This window comes from Sardina pilchardus, chromosome 2, assembly GCF_963854185.1.
Source record: "Sardina pilchardus chromosome 2, fSarPil1.1, whole genome shotgun sequence".
NCBI classification, from domain to species: Eukaryota; Metazoa; Chordata; class Actinopteri; order Clupeiformes; family Clupeidae; genus Sardina; species Sardina pilchardus.
Genome location: NC_084995.1, coordinates 27142554 through 27163905, shown reverse-complemented (window position 1 = coordinate 27163905; position 21352 = coordinate 27142554). Strand labels below are relative to the sequence as shown.

The 21352-nt window shown below is 46.4% G+C and overlaps 1 protein-coding gene across 1 annotated transcript in view; it reads left to right on the top strand.

The window, feature by feature from the left end:
• ncana (neurocan a) overlaps positions 1-19694 on the top strand; it is a 74703-nt gene extending 55009 nt beyond the window's left edge. The window contains exons 11-16 of the mRNA XM_062523795.1: positions 6880-6993; positions 11711-11869; positions 12991-13073; positions 13874-14018; positions 16931-17113; positions 17326-19694. Of these exons, the coding sequence (XP_062379779.1) occupies positions 6880-6993; positions 11711-11869; positions 12991-13073; positions 13874-14018; positions 16931-17113; positions 17326-17444 (803 nt within the window). The 3' untranslated portion in view covers positions 17445-19694. The remainder of the gene's footprint in view (positions 1-6879; positions 6994-11710; positions 11870-12990; positions 13074-13873; positions 14019-16930; positions 17114-17325) is intronic.
• Positions 19695-21352: the final 1658 nt, after the last annotated feature.

Below are 21352 nucleotides of genomic sequence, written 5' to 3'. Positions count from 1 at the left end.
AGATGGGATCTCCTTGCCTGGGTCTCACATTGCTCACTTTCCCACTGAGCCTGACCAGGCTTCTGCTGGTTAGTTGGCCATATCAACTTCACTTTAGCGCTGGTAGAAATTGACATGGATGCCTACAGTAGTTCTCCTCCTCGGCCTGATATTATTGGCAAATCACATTTTCCTGTAATTGATGCACATTGCTGAGCTTGATCAAGTTACACTTAGTGAAAGTGTGGGGTTTTCAGGAGAGCGTAGATGAATAAGAAATAAAATGATTATTATGTAATTTGCACATTTTTACATCCCGTCCCAATTCCATGCGTGTGCCAGGGACTGGTTTGCCAAATGGCAGCCTATTATTACGAAATCACTGCAGGCATTTTTAACTTCCATTTGAAATCAGTTGATAGAATCTAAAAGAACATAGCTGAATGGTACTGAAAAGGTACTCCCATGTTTTATGTGAGAGCCAGGTGAGAGCTGTGGCTTTCCAAAGATTGCTGATGTGACATTCTGTGCCAGGGTAATGGAAGGGCTTGGCTGAATGAGCTACTGTATGTGAGGAGCTGACTGACATTTCCTCAGAAGCACTCACCGTTCACCCCCATACCCAGCTCACAGCTCACAACAGGGAAAGGAATGGAGGGATTAAAAGCAGTGCTTTAAACAGCCTATATTGTGCGATCAGTCTCTTCCCAGGAACACCAATTTCAGACAGTGATGATGATGATGATGATGATGATGATAATGATGATGACTATTATTGTTACTATTGTTACTATTTTTTGTTATTGGTCTAATTCTTGTCTGAGGATGTGAATGTTGAGGATGTCAACACTAGTTCTGAGCTATAATGTAAAACGGATTAACCCACGAGTGTCTGTGCAACAGTGACTCCGCAAATAGGATTACCGTACATAATCTTTGTCCTGCCACACTGTGTGAGTGGAAGATAGAACATTCTGGAACAATCATGTACGAGCTGTGGCGCTCCGAGCAGTGGAGCATGGCTCTCGGAGTCTCCTGGTTGTCGTGGAGAATGGAGAGGAGTGAGGTTTGATTCCGACTGACCGCTCTGACTCGCCTGGCAGGCTTTCGTGTTGTCCTTCAGTGAAATAAAAAAAATGAAAAAAAAATAAAAAAATTTCTCTCCGTCTACAAACTCCAGTGGACTTGATCCCACTCATCTGACTGGCAGGGCAGCAAGGCTGGGGAGTAGTGAGGGCTGATGGAGGTGCTGTGGATGTGTGTGTGTGTGTGTGTGTGTGTGTGTGTGTGTGTGTGACTTTCTGTGTGTGTGTGTGTGTGTGTGTGTGTTTATGTGTGTGTGTGACTTTCTGTGTGTGTTTGTGTGTGTGTGTGTGCATGCATGTCTGTGTGTGTGTATTTGTGTCTGCGTGTGTCTGCATGTGTGTCTATGTGTGTGTGTCTGTCTTTCTGTTTGTGTGTATATCTGTCGTGTGTGTGTGTGTGTGTTCTCCCTTGCAGAGCGGCACAGCGATCTCGTTGTATATGCAGTATTTTCCTCAGGGCTGGATGAGGGTGAGCAGGCAGACGTTTGACAGTCTGATTGGAAAGAGTGGTCTGGGGTTGGGGTTGGTGAGGAGGCCTGTGTGTGTGTGTGTGGGTGGGCGGGGGGATTGTGTGTGTGTGTGTGTGTGTGTTTGTGTCAATGTGTGTGTGTGTGTGTGTGTGTGTGTGTGTGTGTGTGTGTGTGTGTGTGTGTAGGGGGTGGTGATGTTTGTTTTAGTATGACTCTGGACAACATCTGAAGCTTGACATTCAGTTAAAAAAACTGTCTTTTCTCTCTCTCTCTCTCTCTCTTTCTCTCACTGAACTCCTCAGTCCTTCAGCTCATAGCTCCACTAGCCTCCAGCTACAACATGGTGGGGAGCATGTTGTACCTGATTGAACACCGATAGTGGGATAGAGAAGGAGAGAGGGGGGAAAGTTTACTGCTGTAGGCCCAGATGACGATGCTATCTTTCAGTGCCCAACAAACTCAACTCAACTCAACCCCACCGTGTGGGATGCTTGGAGCCAGAAGTCCTCTCTGTGGAACATGCTGATGTGTGCTGCTCATGCACTCATTCTTCTTATAGTACTCATGAACTTACAGTATTCTTCTTATAGTACTCATCAACTTATTCTTCTTATAGTGCTCATGCACTTATTCTTCTTATAGTACCAATTAACTTATTCTTCTTAATAGTACTCATGAACTTATTCTTCTTATAGTACTCTTCAACAACGCTGGGACCTCAGTGACATTATTGACACTGGCAATTTTCTCTTATTTTTGCTTGTGGAGGTCAAGAGCCTTCTTACTTCATTCCTCTAATAACCTCCAGTGGAAGGAGAGTACACAAAAAGTATGATGACATAATCCTTCAGGAGTTCTTGATAATTATTACCTGTCGCAAAATTATTAGAGATAGGCAGTGGTCATTTTAAGGGGATTAAACACTTATAAAATGTGATTGTGTCAGTAGACTGAGAGACATACTGTATGTGCAACTACAAAGCTTCACACTTTAAAGACTGATGTGCACGAACACATGCACTCACAGACAGACCTGCCCTTGGAATGCAGTTTAGAGATCATTTGTGCCCAGTATAGCATGGCACACATTTGCACACACTGCAGATGCTTCCTCACTAATTAGTGTTTAGGGTGATTAAGGGTGTTAACACTAATTAGTGTTTAGGCTGGTTTAAGTGTGTTTTCACTAAATAGTGTTTAGGCTGGTTAAGTGTGTTTTCACTAAATAGTGTTTTGGCTGGTTAAGGGTGTTTTCACTTAATAGTGTTTAGGCTGGTTAAGGGTGTTTTCACTTCTCTTTGTTTTCTTAAAAGAAAACGTAGGGATATTTATGAGCTATTTAAGTGACGTTCATGAGATATTTAAGAGATATTTAAGAGATATGTGAGTGATATTCATGAGGTATGTATGAGGCTGTTGCTACATGAGCCCCTTTGTATGTCATCTCTCCCATGAACCTCAGGACTTTTGGCTTTGTGTTCCTTAGACACTGAATTTGACATGACAGCTCGCCAGTCTTGGGTTGCATCAGGCCAGCCTATCAGAGAACTCGATCTGTACAAGGACGTTGCAGACAGCCGCAGGGGTTGGGAGGGGAGGGGAGGGGAGGGGGGAGATAGTAGAGGGAGAGGAGAAGCCTGACGCTCTCGTCTTTGTCAAAGAAAATCCTAATTATGGCGGAGTAGCGGCACCATCGGCACCTCTTGGTGTCGCAGCGCTGTGACCAGTGTGACAGACAGTGATGAGCTCTCGCAGGGCGGCGGTGGTGGCGGTGTCAGTGGTGGTGGCGGTGTCAGTGGTGGCAGCGGCAGTGGTGTCAGTGGTGGTGGCGGCGGGGGCGGTGGTGGTGGTGGCGGGAGCGGTGGTGGCGGTGGCGGTGTCAGCGGCGGGGGCGGTGGCGGCGGTGGCGGAAGTGGTGGTGGTCAGCCTCCTCTGGCACTGTGCTGTGGACGCACTGCAGACGGTGAAGGGCTGCTGCCACAGCTGTCCAATGAGGCCCCTGTAGCCGTACTCCTCTCTTCCTCTCCTCCTCTCCTCTCCTCTCCTCCGCTCCTCCTCTCCACCTCTCCTCCTCTCCCTCTGAATGCTGGGACTAGACACATCTGCTCGTGGTGCTTTGGAAGCGAGGGGACTCCAGCACGACATGGAACAGCCAGCAACCCAGACGAGACAATGAGTCCCAGCTTGGCGTTGTGGGTGAATGAGATGATCTGACGAAAGACTACTGTGTGAAAGGAGAGGGGGATTTGAAATGTCATTCCTCTAACTGGTTAAAGCTGTGTTGAACCCCCACTCATTTCTTTTCATCTCTCTCTCTCTCTCTCTCTCTCTCTGTCTGTCTGTCTTCATCCCTCCATCCCTTCATCTCCCTCAGACATGTGTACAGCATTCACTGTGCTATTGCTATAATATAAAGAGTCAAGTGTCACACATGGCAATGAAGACAGTTGATCAAGTGAAGATCCTTAAAAGACTCTAGGGCACTTGGTGGCATCAGTATGGTTTGTGTGTTTTGGTGACAACTAGCAGGTGCTTAAAGCAACACTAAAGCACTTTTCCTCTGTCGCACACATTCTATTACAGTAGTTTATCCAGTAAATAACGATGTCTACAGACATGTTGCATGATTTGATGGAAATACTGTATGATGTATTGTGACATTGAAGCAAGTCAAATTTGTAGCGTTTTATGTCTCATTCCATCATACTACAGAACCGCTACCCGATCTGGTAAACTTATATAGTGTGGTTGGAGCCGATAGAGGACCACGAAGTGCCGTTCACCCTGTTATGAGTTGATGAACCACTGAAATAATTTTGGAAACATTATTTTAAGGTACAAAAAACTCTTTAGTGTTGCTTTGACATGCCATTTCTTGACAACACACACTGATAAAAGCTTGATAGTGTCTCTTGATGATATAGGTGACTTGTTGAGAAAACAATTATTTAATTTTCATGGGGTGGTCTTTCCCTTTCCCTGACATAGAGCTACATAGAGCATAGCCGAAGTAGCTAGGAACACACTAACAAGTGTGTCTGTTCCTAGACATAACCATATGCTCTCATAATTAACCTTGAAGGTTATATCAAAACTCAAAAAGTGGCTAAGTGTTGCATATTGTGGCTTGGAAGGCATTCCTTGGATGTGGCCCAGTGCATGTTGCTGGAGAGAACTCCTCCTGGATGATTGTGCAGGCTGTGATGTGGTGGGGTGGCTGACCCAGCCTAACGCTATATCTGGGAGCCCTGGCTAAGCCACCAGGTGCCAACTCCACATTCTGGTGCAGCAAATCTCAACTTAAATGCTTTTCACGCCAGAGAAGGGGGGCAGGAAATCTCCGCTTGAACATGGGTGGAATTATCCTCACAGCATGGAGCGTGTTCAATTATTGAATTTCTATCCATTTTCTCTCTTCCCCGCCTCTCTCCATCTCAAACACACACACACACACACACACACACACACACACACTTCTCTCACTCCTTCATCCGTCACCCCCCCATACCTGTCGCACCATCCTGTCTCACCACATGCAGTCGGGACCTCAAAGGAATTTTGCGCGGGCAGAGGGGGGGATGGCGCATGTGGGCTGACTGGCAGAGGCGCCCGCATGCCAGCTGGGTTTTTAATGGATTTTGGCCATTTGCCGCTCTTGGCAGAGGGAGAAGCCAGAATAATTACAGTGTCCTCAGGAGCCGGACGTGTCGTATTTAAAGCGGGCGACGCTTGTCCGATGCAGTCATTTGTGGTTGTGCCCGCTCCCGTGGGCACGCAGGTGCTGCCTGCCTGTGTGTGTGTGTGTGTGTGTGTGTGTGCATGTGTAATAAGTTAGAATCCATACTCCGTTTGCGCCATGAAATAGTCCGAGGGAAGGCGGCGCTCAGAGATAGTGGAGTCGCGCTCTTCTCAGCTTGATGGATGGGTTGAGATACTCTATCGGCGTAATTTTAAGCTTTGTGAGGGTACTTTGTGTTTCTATCTGAGTGCTCCTTGACAGAATCTCATGGAAATGTTTTTCTCTCAGAAATGCTCTTATCTGGGACTGAAAACTCGCGTCAGAAAAGAAATGGCTTGCTCGGAGACCAACCATTTATGTAGATTGGTAGTATTTACACACACTCTCTCTCTCTCTCTCTCTCTCTCTCTCTCTCACACACATACACACAGACACAATATATAGGAATATAAGGAAGGATGAGGGGAGCGGAAGATCATTTGATGGATTGTTAATAGGTTGAAAAGTATTTCTATTCCAGTACTTGCCCACAAATGGTATTGTGCTGCATGTATGAATAGAGCTACTGTGTGTTATATATCATACACATACAGGCACTCCCATGCAGTCTATTTTGTGGATGTTGACAAATAGAGGGTTTGTGCGTAAGCCTGTGCATAATGGCTCCTCTGAGGGTAGATCAATGTGTCATTGATTGATTAGTTTGGGCTTCGATCGGTGGCTTTATCTCTGGCCTGCCCATTAATTAGGTGGCAAGGCAGTTGGGGAGTTTCTTAATGGACGGGCTTCCCTCTTATCTGCGTGGTCTATCTGACTGTCTGGCAGCAGGATTAAGTGAACACCCTCCTCAGATGGGTTGATATGCAGTTGAATTATTTTAAGAGTACGTTTTTACCGATTAATGAGCTCTGGTTTTGTCCCTTCAAGTCAGTGGACCACTAGTCAGTAAGTCAGCCTTTTAGATAGCTGGTCTCAAAGCTCTGTCTGTAGGTCTGACAGTAGGATTTAGAGCAATGCTGTTTGAGTCTTTGTTTATGGTGTGATGTGTGTGTGTGTGTGTGTGTGTGTACTCTCTGTACTCTGTGTGTGTCTGTATGTGTGTACTTTGTGTGTGTACTATTTATGTGTGAGTGTGTGTGTGTGTGTGTGTGTGTGTGTGTGTGTGTGTGTGTGTGTGTGTGTGTGTGTGTGTGTGTGGGTAGCAGGGGTAATTGGCATCTGCCCAGGCTGCCGCCCAGAATGTAAATGCTCCTTGGCAAGCTGCAGCTCTGCATTCATTTGGCCACAGCCGCTTAGCTAAAGCTGATGTCCCTCGTACGTTCCAACACTGCAGCTAGTCGGGCATGCAGACTACTTGTGAACATGGGCCTTTTATCTGTTTTTTTAAGGGGGGTCTTTTTATACATGAAGTAATAACAAATTACTGTTAAATAAAAAAATCCATTGAATCAAGCAGTGTGTGTGTGTGTGTGTGTGTGTGTTTGTGAGAGAGAGAAAGTGAGTTGGCAGTGGAGAAAGAGTTGTGGATTTGAAACAGTGTACTGTACACAGGTTAATGTATGTCTAACTGCTGGTGTGGTTACTCTGTCTGTTGTCCCTCTCACAGATGTGGATGACTGCCAGTCCGGTCCGTGTCTGAACGGAGGCACCTGCATCGACAAGGTGGACTCCTTCACCTGCCTGTGCTTGCCCAGCTACAGCGGAGATACCTGCGAGAGGGGTAAGACACACACACACACACACACACACACACACACACACACACACTCCTTCCTCCTCATTAAAATGGATGTCTTACAGCTCCTCTCTAACATCCTCTCCTGTAATCAGCCAGCTGGCTTCCTACAGTACATGCAGTAGTGACCCCACAGGTGAATACAGAGAAGGGCCCTACAGTAGGATGCTCTCCCTCCCTCCCTCCCTCCCTCTCTCTCTCCCCTTTCCAAAGCAGAAGATGGTGCCCTAACACTGCAGCAGTTCAAATCCACACAGACTCATTGGCTGTTTACAGCTACAGTGCATTCAGCTCGCTGGAGCACTTGTGGGGATGATCAACACCAAGGTCAAGCACATAAATGGGCACTTGAATCCTCTTGAGGACAGCGGTGGGGAGAGTCTCAAAAGTCAGATGGGAGGGGACGAGCAGCACAGCACAGCACAGCACAGCACAGCACAGAAAGTACACACACAAAGTACACACAGCACAGCGAACATCTCCCTGATCTTCCCAAATGATCCTCATAATCGCATAATGCAAATCACCTACTCTAAAACTGATAGTTTCGGTACTTGATTATGATCGGCTGATTCGCGTTCGATGCCGGTGTAAAACCCAACACAAACATACACCTTGACTGCATTTTGTCTAATGCGCTAACACAAAGTTAGAGTAGCTGTGTCTCAATGTTGCATGGCAACCATTTAGATAGAGGAAATATATTTTTTGGCAGAAGAATGATTAGCTCAATGGTGCCTTCTGCCTGATTATCTATGGATACATTGTTACATTTTTCATCGCTGTGCCTTCGTTTCATGAAATCTTGCAGAATACACATAGTTTCAGTTTTAGAAAAACAATAAGCCACTTGAGTCTGTCGTTTTCACTGATTTAAGAACATCTAACAACCCTTAGCTGTTCTAAAATCAGTGCAAACGACGGCCTCTCAGGGCTTATTGCTTAAATACAACTGTGTTCTGACATTCACTACCCGATTTTAGTATGCAATGGAAGTATTTCTCAGACATGATATTACACAGAGCAATAACATGGGTATAACAGTTGAAGTATAGTTACTTGTTCTGGGTCCTTTCAACCTCACAAGGGATTGTGCTAGCCTAGTCTATCTGTTTCCAGATGACATTGTTCCTCCAACTGCAAGCATTCATGTGCTTGGCTGTTAGAATGTGGGAAAAATATGGACTGCACAACAAAGGTTTAACATATGCTCATTAATCCTAAATAAATTACTTGTGAAAGAGGGATATACAGCATTCAAGTGACAAAAACTGCAAATTGCCAAGTTCACATTATAATTGCTGGACATCTAAGTCCACATGGACTGAAACTGAACTATGAAGGGACAACAAAGTGACCACAAGTCCATAACTGGGAAACTCTGTTAGCTAAATTTTGCCCAAGTTTTCCTGATTTTGTTCCTAAATAAGGTGGCGTTCACAAGGACGTTTCCGCTGGGGAAAAGTATTTTTACTATCCTTCCCAGACCTCATGAATGCAGCATAATGAATCAGTCAGAGTGGCTCCTTGTGTCCAGACAAGGTACCTCACACATAATACGGCGCGGCCACAACTAATCATGCTACAGTAGTAGTGTCCTTGACCGAGTCACAGCAGCCATCTCTGCCTTAGACTCCAGGCTCCAATGGCTCCAGGTGGCTCCCCCGGCTGCCCTTCCTCCGGCGTCGTAGGTGTCCAGTTGGATGAGTCACCTTCTCCTCACCCGTCCCCGTGCCCACAGACACTCGGGCTCTCGTCCTCGGCACTCTGGCCGGCGCTCAGCGCCAGGGCTAATGATGGCACGCCGCGCCGCGCTCACCGTGCCTGACTAATGCACAGGATAAGCATACGAGGAGCGCGCGCCAGAGGGGCCCCTATGAATGCTGAGCGCTGATTGAATGGGCGTCACGCTGGCCGCTCGGCCCCGCTCAGCCTCGCCTGGACACGGGCCAGCGAGGGGCAGGGAGATGAGGGGCGGAGGTGGAGGTGGCAGGACGCCACACTCATCATCTTATCAGCTTTATGACGCACGCAGGCGATGAGCGTCTTGATCGATTTTTTGGTTTTGTTTGATTGATTATAAGTGCCCCCCTGCTATAGTGATTAGGAATACCTTTTATTCCAAAAGTGCTTTAAGATAAGTGCTTGGTCACCGTGATATAATAGCTGTGCTACTTTTGCTATGTCAGTGCTTAAATTTCCGACTTTTAAAAATCAAGTGACTTGTCTCTGTACAGTTTCCCAGAAGCATTCTATTAAGGACCCTGTAATGGAGGCTGTTCTATCCAATGGCAGTTGAGTTCAATTCTTTTGACAAATGAATGACTTGCCAACACACGTCCTAATGGAGAACAGGCTCTAGAGTATTCGTCTTTTAATGATGCCCACAAATATTCAGCGAGACCTGTACTTTACAGTGGGGAGCATGAGACTCAATAGCGTGTGTGTGCAGAGGGCCATCTCCAGACAGAGAGCACGAGCTAGAGAGAGAGAGAGAGAGAGAAAGAGAGAGAGAGAGAGAAAGAGAAAGAGAGGTGCTGACAGAGGAGAAGTGTCGTTCTGGAAACTCCTCCAATGCTGTTATTCTGCAATCCCCTGCCAATGAGTTGATGTGATGTTAATTATCACCCTGCAGTACTTTAATCACATGTCTTCTCCTTTTTTCCATCACTCTCTCATTTATGCATCTGTTCTTCCTCCCTTTTCCCCCTCTCTCTCCCATTTGGATTTTGAGACTCTCTCAATCACTCTCACACACACATCATGCATATTCTGTACACACAGACACACACAGACACACTTACACCTCAACCACCTTGTGATTTCTCCCAGCCCCCACCATCCACCCACCCACTCACACACACACACACACACACACACACACACACACATACACAATCTCTCTCTCTCTCTCTCTCTCTCTCTCTCACACACACACAATTTTTTTATATCCTCTTTCTCCATCTTTGTCTCTGTTACTTTGTCTTTGTGTTGCTCACACTCCACACACCTGTCATCTCCTGTCTCCGTCTCTCCCTCTTGCTCATTTGTGGCTCTGCTAATGTTCTAACCTGACAGCAGCTGCCAGCACTCCACACAAGCACCAGCTAACTAGAGGAGGAAGCTGCAAAGGCAGATACTACCCACGCCGTTTCCCTCAAATCCCCTCTGAACGCAGCCTCACTCAGCCCCTGGAACACACCCGCCCGCTCTTCCCCCTGAATACGCTCCTCCATTCTCCCCCCTGAACATGCTCCTCCAGTCTTCCTCCTGAACCCTGAACACGCTCCTCCAGTCTTCCCCCTGAACCCTGAACACGCTCCTCCACTCTTCCCCCTGAACACGCTCCTCCATTCTCCCCCCTGAACATGCTCCTCCAGTCTTCCTCCTGAACCCTGAACACGCTCCTCCAGTCTTCCCCCTGAATACGCTCCTCCAGTCTTCCTCCTGAACCCTGAACACGCTCCTCCGTTCTTCCCCCTGAACCCTGAACACGCTTCTCCAGTCTTCCTCCTGAACACGCTTCTCCAGTCTTCCCCCTGAACCCTGAACACGCCTCTCCACTCTTCCTCCTGAACATGCTTCTCCATTCTTCCTCCTGAACACGCTTCTCCAGTCTTCCCCCTGAACCCTGAACACGCTCCTCCACTCTTCCTCCTGAACACGCTCCTCCATTCTTCCCCCTGAACACACTTCTCCAGTCTTCCCCCTGAACCCTGAACACGCTCCTCCACTCTTCCTCCTGAACACGCTCCTCCATTCTTCCCCCTGAACACACTTCTCCAGTCTTCCCCCTGAACCCTGAACACGCTTCTCCACTCTTCCTCTCCTCCATCTCTCCTCCCCGTCCCGCTCAAACCGGATTCCCATCCTCCAGTCTGAGCTCTATGAGCAGTGACAAGAGCCCAGCCCAACCTCAAAGGGGCCATGATGCACTGCAAGGGGTGGGAGTGTTTTTTTTCACTCAGGGAAGATTTTTTTTATTTGGCCAACATTTAGTGGCACGCGGAGTTCTGCCGAGTCACCGTACGCTGCAAAGCTTCATGGGAGAGCTTGGGACAGCGCGTCTGCTGAATGGCCCATTTGATAATAAGGAAAGCTTGGCACTAGAGTACTGACTATTGTTTTTTTTCCCCATTTCAGCAGTTTTGTATCAAGCTGAATCCACCCAGGGCACATGCTTGCTATGTGGTTATGCAGCACATGCTGTCACATTAGAGATGCATTGACTAGGGTTAGTTCATGTCTCCTTTTAGCGCACAGTCGTCCAGCAATGAGAGGGGGAATGGTTTATCCTGGATCCTGACCATTGAGCGCATAGCATAGCATAGCAGATTGATGCCCTGACCTTGACTTGTATTAGTTCCTTTACTTCATTTGCTCTTCCTCATGCCTTTGTTCAGTGGTCTCCGTCATGTGCAGCTTGTAAAGATTTAATAGCAATATCTGCCCTCTCTCTCAGCAGCGCTGCTTCTTTATTACGCACTTATGTCACACTAATGTCTTTTGAGAAATGTGCTTTGCAAGGAAAATGGCATGCAATTGAATTCGCCCATTCTCAGCTTTGTTGTCGGTATTTAATTTCCCTGTCCTCCCTCTGAAATGCACTTACCCTCCACACGTTTCCTTCCCCTTGTGTCACTCCCTCTCTCCACCCCCCCCCCCTCTCTGTCCCCCTCTCTTTGTCTCCTTCCCTCTATAGACACTGAAGGATGTGAGCACGGCTGGAAGAAGTTCCACGGTCACTGCTACCGTCTGTTTCCACGGCGACACACATGGGAGGACGCGGAGAAAGACTGCCGTGAGCACAGCGGTCATCTGGCCAGCGTGACTTCCTCTCTGGAGCAGGACTTCCTCAACGGTCCGTAATCTCCGTAATCTCCGTAGTCACCTTTTGCAACAACCACTCAGCTCAACTATCCAATGCACTTGAATGCCACCAAGAGGGCTGTCGAATTCATGAGTGACAATTTTATCCCTTATTACAGATGCAAATCTACTGATGTTAGCCAAGGGGCTTTGTTAATGTATTGCAGTTCTGTTTTTATACCTTCCTTCTTTGAGATGAATGCAATCATTTCAGTCATTACAGGAGATGTAATAAATGAGATCTGAGGCCTAAGTGGCCCATGTGGTTGGATGTGGTCTGATGTTTGGGTATTAGTCTGTGGCAAACAGCACAATGATATTGGCCTCAGGTGTGGGGCTAAAGAGGCTGTCTCCTGACACTGTGCCAAATTGTCTGTAATCATGAGTAACTCCTTCCGAGCCATCCAATATCCCCCCGTGCCATTAGGGGATATTTAGGGCTGTGGGAAAGCAGGCCGCCTCTCAGTGCGCTAATTACTAATGTCCATCATAGTTCACTTCAAACGTTTCATCAGCGTCATGTGGCCACTACTATTGCCCAGCCTCTCCCCCTCAATAGCTCTGTTGTTCCAGCACACTGATGCCCAAACCTGACAGACCATTGGCCAGACTCCTGGACCTGTCTCAAGGACCTAATCAAAGATGCTAAAATGAGTGGTGCTCAGACAGTTTGTTTGCAGGGGAAGGTGAACCACTACTGTGTACAGTACAGACTTCTGTACTTCTGTTACACAATGAGATAATATCAACAGGAGAGAGAAGGAGACCAACTCCAGCTGAACTGTAGATTTGATCCTGATTTGTAATGGTGTGTGTGTGTGTGTGTGTGTGTGTGTGTGTGTGAGCGTGTGTGCGTGTGTGCGTGTGTGTGTGTGTGTGTGTGTGGCTGGGCTCGGAGAGAGGGATGCTCTCTGCAGAGAGGCTCATCCATCTTTAAGGCCAGCTGATGACAGGGCATTTTACCATGTCCTCATTCTGTTAGATGTTAAAGCCCAATTTAGGTGTTCTTTTATTTTTGTCCCTTGAAACTGATGAAATGCTGAGTATTTCCTATTGTGTGTGTGTGTGTGTGTGTGTGTGTGTGTGTGTGTGTGTGTGTGTGTGTAATCTCAGGTCTGGGTCGGGAGAACACCTGGATCGGACTGAATGACCGCACGGTGGAGGAAGACTTCCAGTGGACCGACAACATGGACCTGGTGAGACCACAAGGGCGTCTGACCGCCTCCCCCTGCATCTAAATATGGCCACTGTGCTGCAATGTGATCTTTACATCCATAATTACCCACACAAGCTACTGCTTTAACCCACTGTGTCTCAGACATGGGCTTATTGAAAGTCAATCAACTGTAAAAGTGGCATTTTGCGGTGGAGAATATTGGTTACATTTTTCATATCAATGAGTCTCAGGTCAGTAATTGAAGTGGGCTAACCGGTCACAAAATCACTACTCTCTGTGAAAATGAGGTCGCGGGGAGAAGTCTTGTGTACACACAATATAAGGTCGAACCCATTCACCTAGAAAGCATTCATTTCTTGAGTTTACGTAAGATGGAAAAACTCTGGCTGGTTTTCCGAATGAAGTCGAATGAAGTCATTTCTGGAGGCATTGATCTGCAATGAAAGTCAGTCATCCAGCCAACATTTTTCCTTTTTATGACACGATAGACAATATGTCTGAATGAATGAAGGAGAAATAACTGTCATTTTACAGTCTGAGTATTTATTGGTAGTTGTCATTGACACCAGCACTGTTTGTCACTAGGAGCTGAATCTAGCAGTGAGGGGTTAGGTGCCTTGCTCGAGGGCACTTCAGCCGTGGTGGACTGGTCGGGGATCGAACCGGCAACCCTTTGGTTACAAGCCCGATGCGCTAACCAGTACACCACGGCTGCACCCATCTAACCTTGGTTGCTTGGTTCTCGTCACTAGAATCTAACCTTGGTTGCTTGGTTCTCGTCACTAGAATCTAACCTTGGTTGCTTGGTTCTCGTCACAGATTTTTGAGAACTGGCGAGAGAACCAGCCGGACAACTTCTTTGCCGGCGGTGAGGACTGTGTGGTGATGATCGGCCGAGAGGACGGCAAATGGAACGACGTCCCGTGCAACTACAACCTGCCCTACATCTGCAAGAAAGGCACAGGTGATTACGAGCAGCAAGCCAGAACCCCACACCACAATTGTTGCGTTAAGGGAACGTTACGAGAACATTTAGGGAACCAAACATGTGACCAACAGCTAACGTTTAGAGAGCATAGCAAAAACTTTCCGCTGCAACCAAATGGCAACCAAAACCTAACCAAAAGTAACATACAGGGAACGTTACTGGAACCAAAGGCATACGTAACTAGAACGTTCTGGGAGCCAAAAATGGCCAGAAGGGAAACCCATCAGGCAGAAATCTGGTTGTAGAGGAGCTCTTTTGATCCCAGTGGCATGAACTGCCACATACTATACTGTAAGTGGAACCATTGAAACTAATAAATAATGAATTTTAAGATAAAAAACAAAAATACCATCTAAAAGTAGTTGCAAAACCACACCTCAAATAATTGCAAATTCTTACATCATGGTGTTCAAACAGACTCGACACTGATAACAGCAAAATGCCAGAGGCCAGTATGGAGAGCCTTGCCTTGCCTGCATGAAGGTTAAGTCTTGTATTTGCCCGTGTCCGTGTCCATGGAATAATTATCACTGTGAATCAACTGCAAGTGATTTGTACTACAAGCAGGGGATGTATTTCTGTTCCCTCTCTTCCTTTTGTAAGGTGACCTATTAATCTGTCATTGATCAGGGTCTGGAAAAAACAAGTAATGATGACCCTCCCAAGGCCAATCAATTGTCTGTCTTGGGTTCGTGCCGTATTTCAGCGTGATGAAATTCTTAAATAACAGTCGGTTAGTTTCCCCCTTCCAATATCAGCATTCATTGGGTGCAGCCAGAGGCCAGTGTCTGTATCCCAGTGTGTACGCCCAGCAGATAGACTGTGACAGCCCACGTCCGCCCGCCTGGCCTCTCTCCCCCTGCTCACTGGGCCAAGGCTAGTGCAGTCCATCTGTAAATATGGCTCTGTCTCCTGTAACCAAAGTGGATATTGATCTCCATCCAGGCCGCTTTCCTTCTGGCTACTGTACTCAATCATCCATGCGGAGATTGTGATTTCATGTCCTCTCTCATTCCGCTGATAGAAATCAATGGACAAATAGTAGAGAGTGACAGAGCATAGTAACCGGAACCGCTGATGTGGACAAAAATCTTTAATTTAGAGTGGTGTTACTAGGGAAATATGTTCAATATACTGTACGCATACAAACACTAATAAATAAACATGATTATGTTATTTTTCACATAACAAATACCCCAAGACAAGGAAGTAATGAAAACCCAGTGAACTCCCTGAAGTACAAAGTGAGTGTGCGTGCGTATGGGGGATGAGGAGGCGAGAGAGGAAGAAGACCTTTGCATCTCGGGGGTTTCACTGTCGCCAGACATCAAAAGCGGCGACGCTGATCAGAAGCCACTTGCTGCAGTCCACCATCTTACAGCTCCTAATTAAGACATGCCTGATAGCAGCGCTACAAAGAGAATAATAAAATGATACAATCCAACTTTGATGTCAAGATATGGAATTTTAAAAATGGTCTTTTAAGGGATAGGTGCACTTGTGCGAGCTGTATTTGGGTTTTATCCACTCTCTTTGTTTAAATAAGGACCACTTTTGAGCACACAGGTCCTCCTCAAAGGCTTCCAGAATGTTCTTCTATCATAGAGACGTATTCCCTGAGAGACATACCAATAGGCCTGGCTTTGGTTGCTAGACTTTAACTCTCTCACTCTTTCTCTGAAGTCTTAATGTATGCATGTTATCCCACCTTCTTTGAGCTGCCTATAGAAGGCTACCGTTAACCATGTCAGAAGTTGAAGGAGACCATTCAACCGCCTACTCTCTCTTCCATGAAGCTCAGACTGTCAATTACAGCCTTCACATCTTGCCTACAATTCCCACGATTCCTTTCCTTTGTGAAACCAACTGGAAGGCTTTGCTCTTTTGAATGAGAGAGTAGAAAGAAAGAAGAAGGCCGGATCTCCTGTATTTATACTACAGCAGCTCACAGCTTCCTGGATACATAAATAAAGACATGAATACACACACACATACCCAAACATACACTTTCTCTCTCTCTCACACTCACACACACACACACATATACACACACACGAGCAGAAAGAACCAGAAAGGGAGAAGTGGAAAGAGCAGAATGTAAATGTGAGATGTAAATTAGAGCTTGCAGTCTCGGGCTCTGGTGAGATGTCAGCTGTGGAGAGTAAAGGCTGTGTAGTGGGCCTCTCTCGGGCTCTGGAGGCTCTTGGCTCGTCGCTCCGTCTCCTGCCCGCTTGTGTGTACCGGGTGTGTGGAGCCCCCCGGGGACTCTGTGTCCTTCTCCACGGGGTGCCTCTCCTGGTCCACTGTCCACAGTGGCCCCCTCAGGAGAAGCACGAGGGCCGAAGTGACCACCTGCAGCGCTGGCCTGTCCGACAGGCACACGTCCGTGTGATACAGGAACACTCTCTGGAGCAGTGATGAGGATACTAGGGGAGAGTCCTCAGGGATACAAACTACTTTGTTAGTTCTGTCCAATGTTGATTAATACTGTATGAGTCAGACTTAATCAGCCAACATGTACTGTACCTGCATTTGCTTATTAGCTTAGTACACACACAATGCTTTCATCAAGACCCTGTAATGTAAGATATTTGCATACAACCCCTAAAATCCACATCTTTGTGCTTTGAATTTATGTGAATCATGTTCAACTCAGTTACTCTAATCGATATGAAAACATTTGTTTTTCTCAATTTTCTAAACTGTCAACACTTCCTTTTTGTGATGTTTGTGATATTATAGAGCTCACATGAGCTTCTAGTTAGCTTTCTGTTTACTGATTGATTTAACAGCGGCATGCAGCCTAAGCACCAGCTTTGAGTACTGCCTCAGCATCCCATGCATTCTAGCCGGGTCACATTTGTGTTGTGTGTGTCTGATGTCTGCAGTGCTCTGTGGAACCCCGCCCTCAGTGGAAAACGCACATCTAGTAGGCCGGCGACGATCTCACTATGACGTTCACGCCACGGTCCGTTACCAGTGCGCCGATGGGTTCTTCCAGAGACACATCCCCACGATCCGGTGTCGCGCCAACGGAACCTGGGAGAGGCCCAAGATCATCTGCACAAAGTGTGAGTAATCCGGACTTTTGACCTGACCTTTGACCTCTTAACCAGGCCTGCCCCAGTTAAACTGCAGCCTGTATACGAGACTGTGTGATATTGTTAACCAACCTCTCTCTCCACAAGTCAGTCTCTACCCAGAAGATGAGATGAAAGGAAATGCCCAATGAGAGTGCAGAGACAGACATGGTGGCTTTATCTGCTCCTTTTGTTCTCCGCAGCACGGAGGTCCCACCGTTACCGCCGGCAGCACCACAGATCGCACCACGAGCACCGGAGACACCGCCGGCACGGGGGCGGAGGTCACAGGGGTCGCGAGGAGGGCCACGGCCGCTACTGAACCAAACACCAGCTCCAGCAGTGTGACATCACTTCCTATTCACCTGGTACCTTGTACCTAGCTTCATGGCCGAGGGGGAAACGACACAGAGAAAAAATAAATCATGGCCTCACACAGACGGTTCTCAATGTCTGACCCCTGTTTTGTTATCCTCTGTCTGTATCCCACTCCCTCTTTCCCTCCTTCTCTCACCCTCTCTCCATCTGTCCATCTGCCCTTACCACATCATCTTCTTTCCATTTCTCTGAATGCACCTGGAGTTTTTGAGCTTATTGACATAACTAATTTAAGGCCACTAATCCGCAACTAAAGCCCTGTTCCTACATGTTTTGAGAATGGAATCATCCATTGTAGTTCAGTCCCTGTGGAAAGCCCTGCAGCCAGACTCTCTAGCAGTAATAATAGACTCAGTCTACTATACAGAATACCACTGGCTGCCTGGGATGATGTAGGAGTCTACTTTATTTTAGTGGCATTAATAACGTTTGTTACCATTATAGAAGAATCTACTAGCTCTTGTGAACACTGATATGATTTAACTCCCCTTTTCCAATGGGACTCGGCATCCTCATAAGCATGGAATAGCTTGCTCTCTTGAGCATGTCTCTATGGCAGCTTTTTGCAGGCTTGATAATGGCACAAGGACTGGCTCTTTTTAATTCCTACTTGGGGCAGCAAAAAAAAAGGATCCCTGAAGAACAGAATTGGTTTATTGTTGGTTGAGAGTTCCTTTGTTGTCAATCTTAGTTAAGACAGAGCCGCAGCCCATATTCAGCTGTGTCACAGCTCACAAAGCACATGCAATAGAGATGTAACACGGGCCTGAGAGACAAGCCTGCCACTAAAGTTTCTTCATAACGACTTAATGATTTGGACTCTTTTTTTGAAATAGTGTCACATAAACTCTGTGTGCTATGGGTCATTGACCTGCTGTATATGGCTGTAGAAGTCTGAGTATTTGTGTGTGTGAGACAATGAGACGATCTTTGTTGAACTTTATCCACAGTTATTTCTTTTGTGTTTGTCGTGCTTGTTGTTGTTGAGCAGTCACCTGTTGAGCACCCACACGCCCCCCCCCCCCCACACACACCGCAATCACTAAACTACATAAATGTGAGCAGGCAAGCGTGCACACATACAAATATATAGGCAGGCACACACACACACACACACACACACACACACACACACACACACACACACACACACACACACAGGGACACACACACACACACACACACACACACACACACTCCCTCACACAGGTTTGACTCACTTTAGAGTTTCCATATTTTTAGTCTCATGATAGGACCCACTGACAAGAGGTTCTTAGTTGTATACTGAGCTAAGGTGGGACACATGACCTCGTCACTTGGCCCACAGTACAGAGGCCATATTACAACACAGAATAAAGCCGGTGTCTCATGTGGTGACTTATAACAGTGTGGAAAAGTTCAGCAGAAATCACTCACCATTTTCAGCGATGACATCATGAATGTCTGGTCAAGAGAGACCTTTCCAGTCAATTCTGCGTAATTTAAATAATCATTGTTGACATATCTACCCCTCTATCAACCCCCTCTCTCCCCCCCTTTTGTAAAGATCTCATTGGGAAAAAGAACAATATTAGCCAGTTGAGTGAACTCCCTCTCTGTAAATACTGTGATATTTGCTGTGTTATGCTCTGTTATGGTTGTGTTCTTCATTAGGTACCCTACAGTAGAGTTTGTCCAGTCAGTTCAGTTCAGTTCACCCACCCCTCATCTCCAGCATCACTTGCAACAGAAACCCTTCAACACACACACACACACACACCCTTTACTGACACGGATGACCTAACCCTATTCACACGCTCTCCTCCACACACACACACACATACTCACACCATATACACTAAATCAGCCCCAGACGCAGTAGTGTCATTATAGCGGGTACGACGCTGAAAAGAAACGGCCCGTCAGGTGGCGTTTCACTGAAGGCAAAGTAGGAAGAACAATGACTCAGCAGTGATGCCTTTGTTCCTTTCATGTTTGTTTTTGTTTTTTCTCCTCTTGTCTGCTCTCAGACGCGATCTCTCAGCTTGTGCTGTAAAGAGAGTGTGTTGTGGGACAGCTCTGAGGAGACTGATGAATGTAGTCTCTGAGGTTCTCATCTTTTTTGGTATTTTTTCCTCTTCTCTATTCTTCTTGTTGCTGTGTTACATTCTTTATTAAGCGGGAAAAAAAACAAACAATAAAGCTGATTGGATCAGTACAGTCTGTGAGTAATGAGTGTCTTTGTTTACTTTGCTTTTTATTTTTGTGTCGCCAAATTAATTACAGTTATCCTTAACTTTTTCACACTGACTCATACACCAACATCTATTTCTATAGACTGCAGCTGCATGGGCCCACTGTTATATTGTGATGTATTTTAGTTAAGTGCAAATGTATAACGAACAAAGTTAGGTCATTAGATCTTTGATCCAATTTTTGATGCATGTGTTTTATAGGCAACTACTACTGGCACCAACGTCAAATCAGTTTTCACAAAGTCAGGGGAAGGACAGAGGGACTAAGCTCTGTGTTCTGGGTCAGACAAAAAGCCCTTCACAGCACAACATGGCATGCCTTTCCAGTAGTGAGATTTCTAGTTTCCAACAAAAACACCCAGCTGCTGCTTTTAAACATACAGTGTCTCATGTGGATGACATGACCTCAGAAACCCTGTAGATGTACGGCTTATGGCAGATCGGTGAGGTGGATTTAAGGGGACGGTTGCAGGCAGACGGAGGAGTGTCTACTTCATTGGTAATGCCGTCAATCTGCTCCCAGCTGCACACTTCCTGCTGGGGTGTCATGCTTCATTTAGCCGGTGACAGAGGCGCAGTGTGTCCCTTTGGAAGGGTGGCCTATGGGGAGACCTTGACATGCGCCCTTTCCTGTGGAGGGGGCTTCCTGAACATACAGTACACAAACACACCCTGTTCCTGTTGTATTGCTCAGGTATAGAGCTGGTCTTTGTCTTTGATACTGAACATTATCAAAGTGATGTCATTTGAGCTCATCCATTTCTTATTTATCCTACAGGGCAAAGACACACACACACACACACACACACACACACACACACATACACACACACACACACACACACACACATACACACACACACACACAAACTACCCTCACACTGCTCCATAGTTAAAGCTTACCCACTGAGCAAAAAACTGGTCCAAAATATGTCCAGAAGACGTGGTCGCCGAACTCCAGAAGACGTCTTCCGAGTAGCCAGAATGAAAGTTTTTAAGACGTATTTCCTGGACGTTGAATAGATGTGTTGTTCTGGGTGTGATATAGGCGTCGCTTGAAGATGTCTGAAAGACTTAATTAGACATCCAGAAGACATCCTCAGAGTAGCCAGAATGGCAGAACGTCTATTTGCAACTAATTTTGGCTGTCTATAGACGTCCCGAATGGGGTCAGGCTGGACTATTGTCCCAATGTCATTTATTAACTGATTCTGGCTGTCAAATAGACGTCCAGATTATGACCTCGCAGGACGATTATTTGCAACTAATGTTGGTTGTCTATAGACGTCCTGAACGGGTCAGGCTGGACTAATTGTCCCAGTGTCATTTATCAACTCATTTTGACTGTAAAATAGACGTCCAGATCACAGCCTGGACAGACCACTGTTTTTTGGACGTCCATAGATGTTGCTTGCTCAGTGGGTACAATCTCCGTTGATCTCGCCTCTCTCTGCTCCTCTAGATGGTTCACGCTACTGAGTGAAGATGAGAGACACATTTCCATCCTCAATGGATGTGTCTTCAAGTGATAGGAATTATCTGGACTCTCCCACTCATTGAGCTGTACGATACCAGAGAAGCATTTATCTCAGACAGACTCACAATATTTATTCATTGT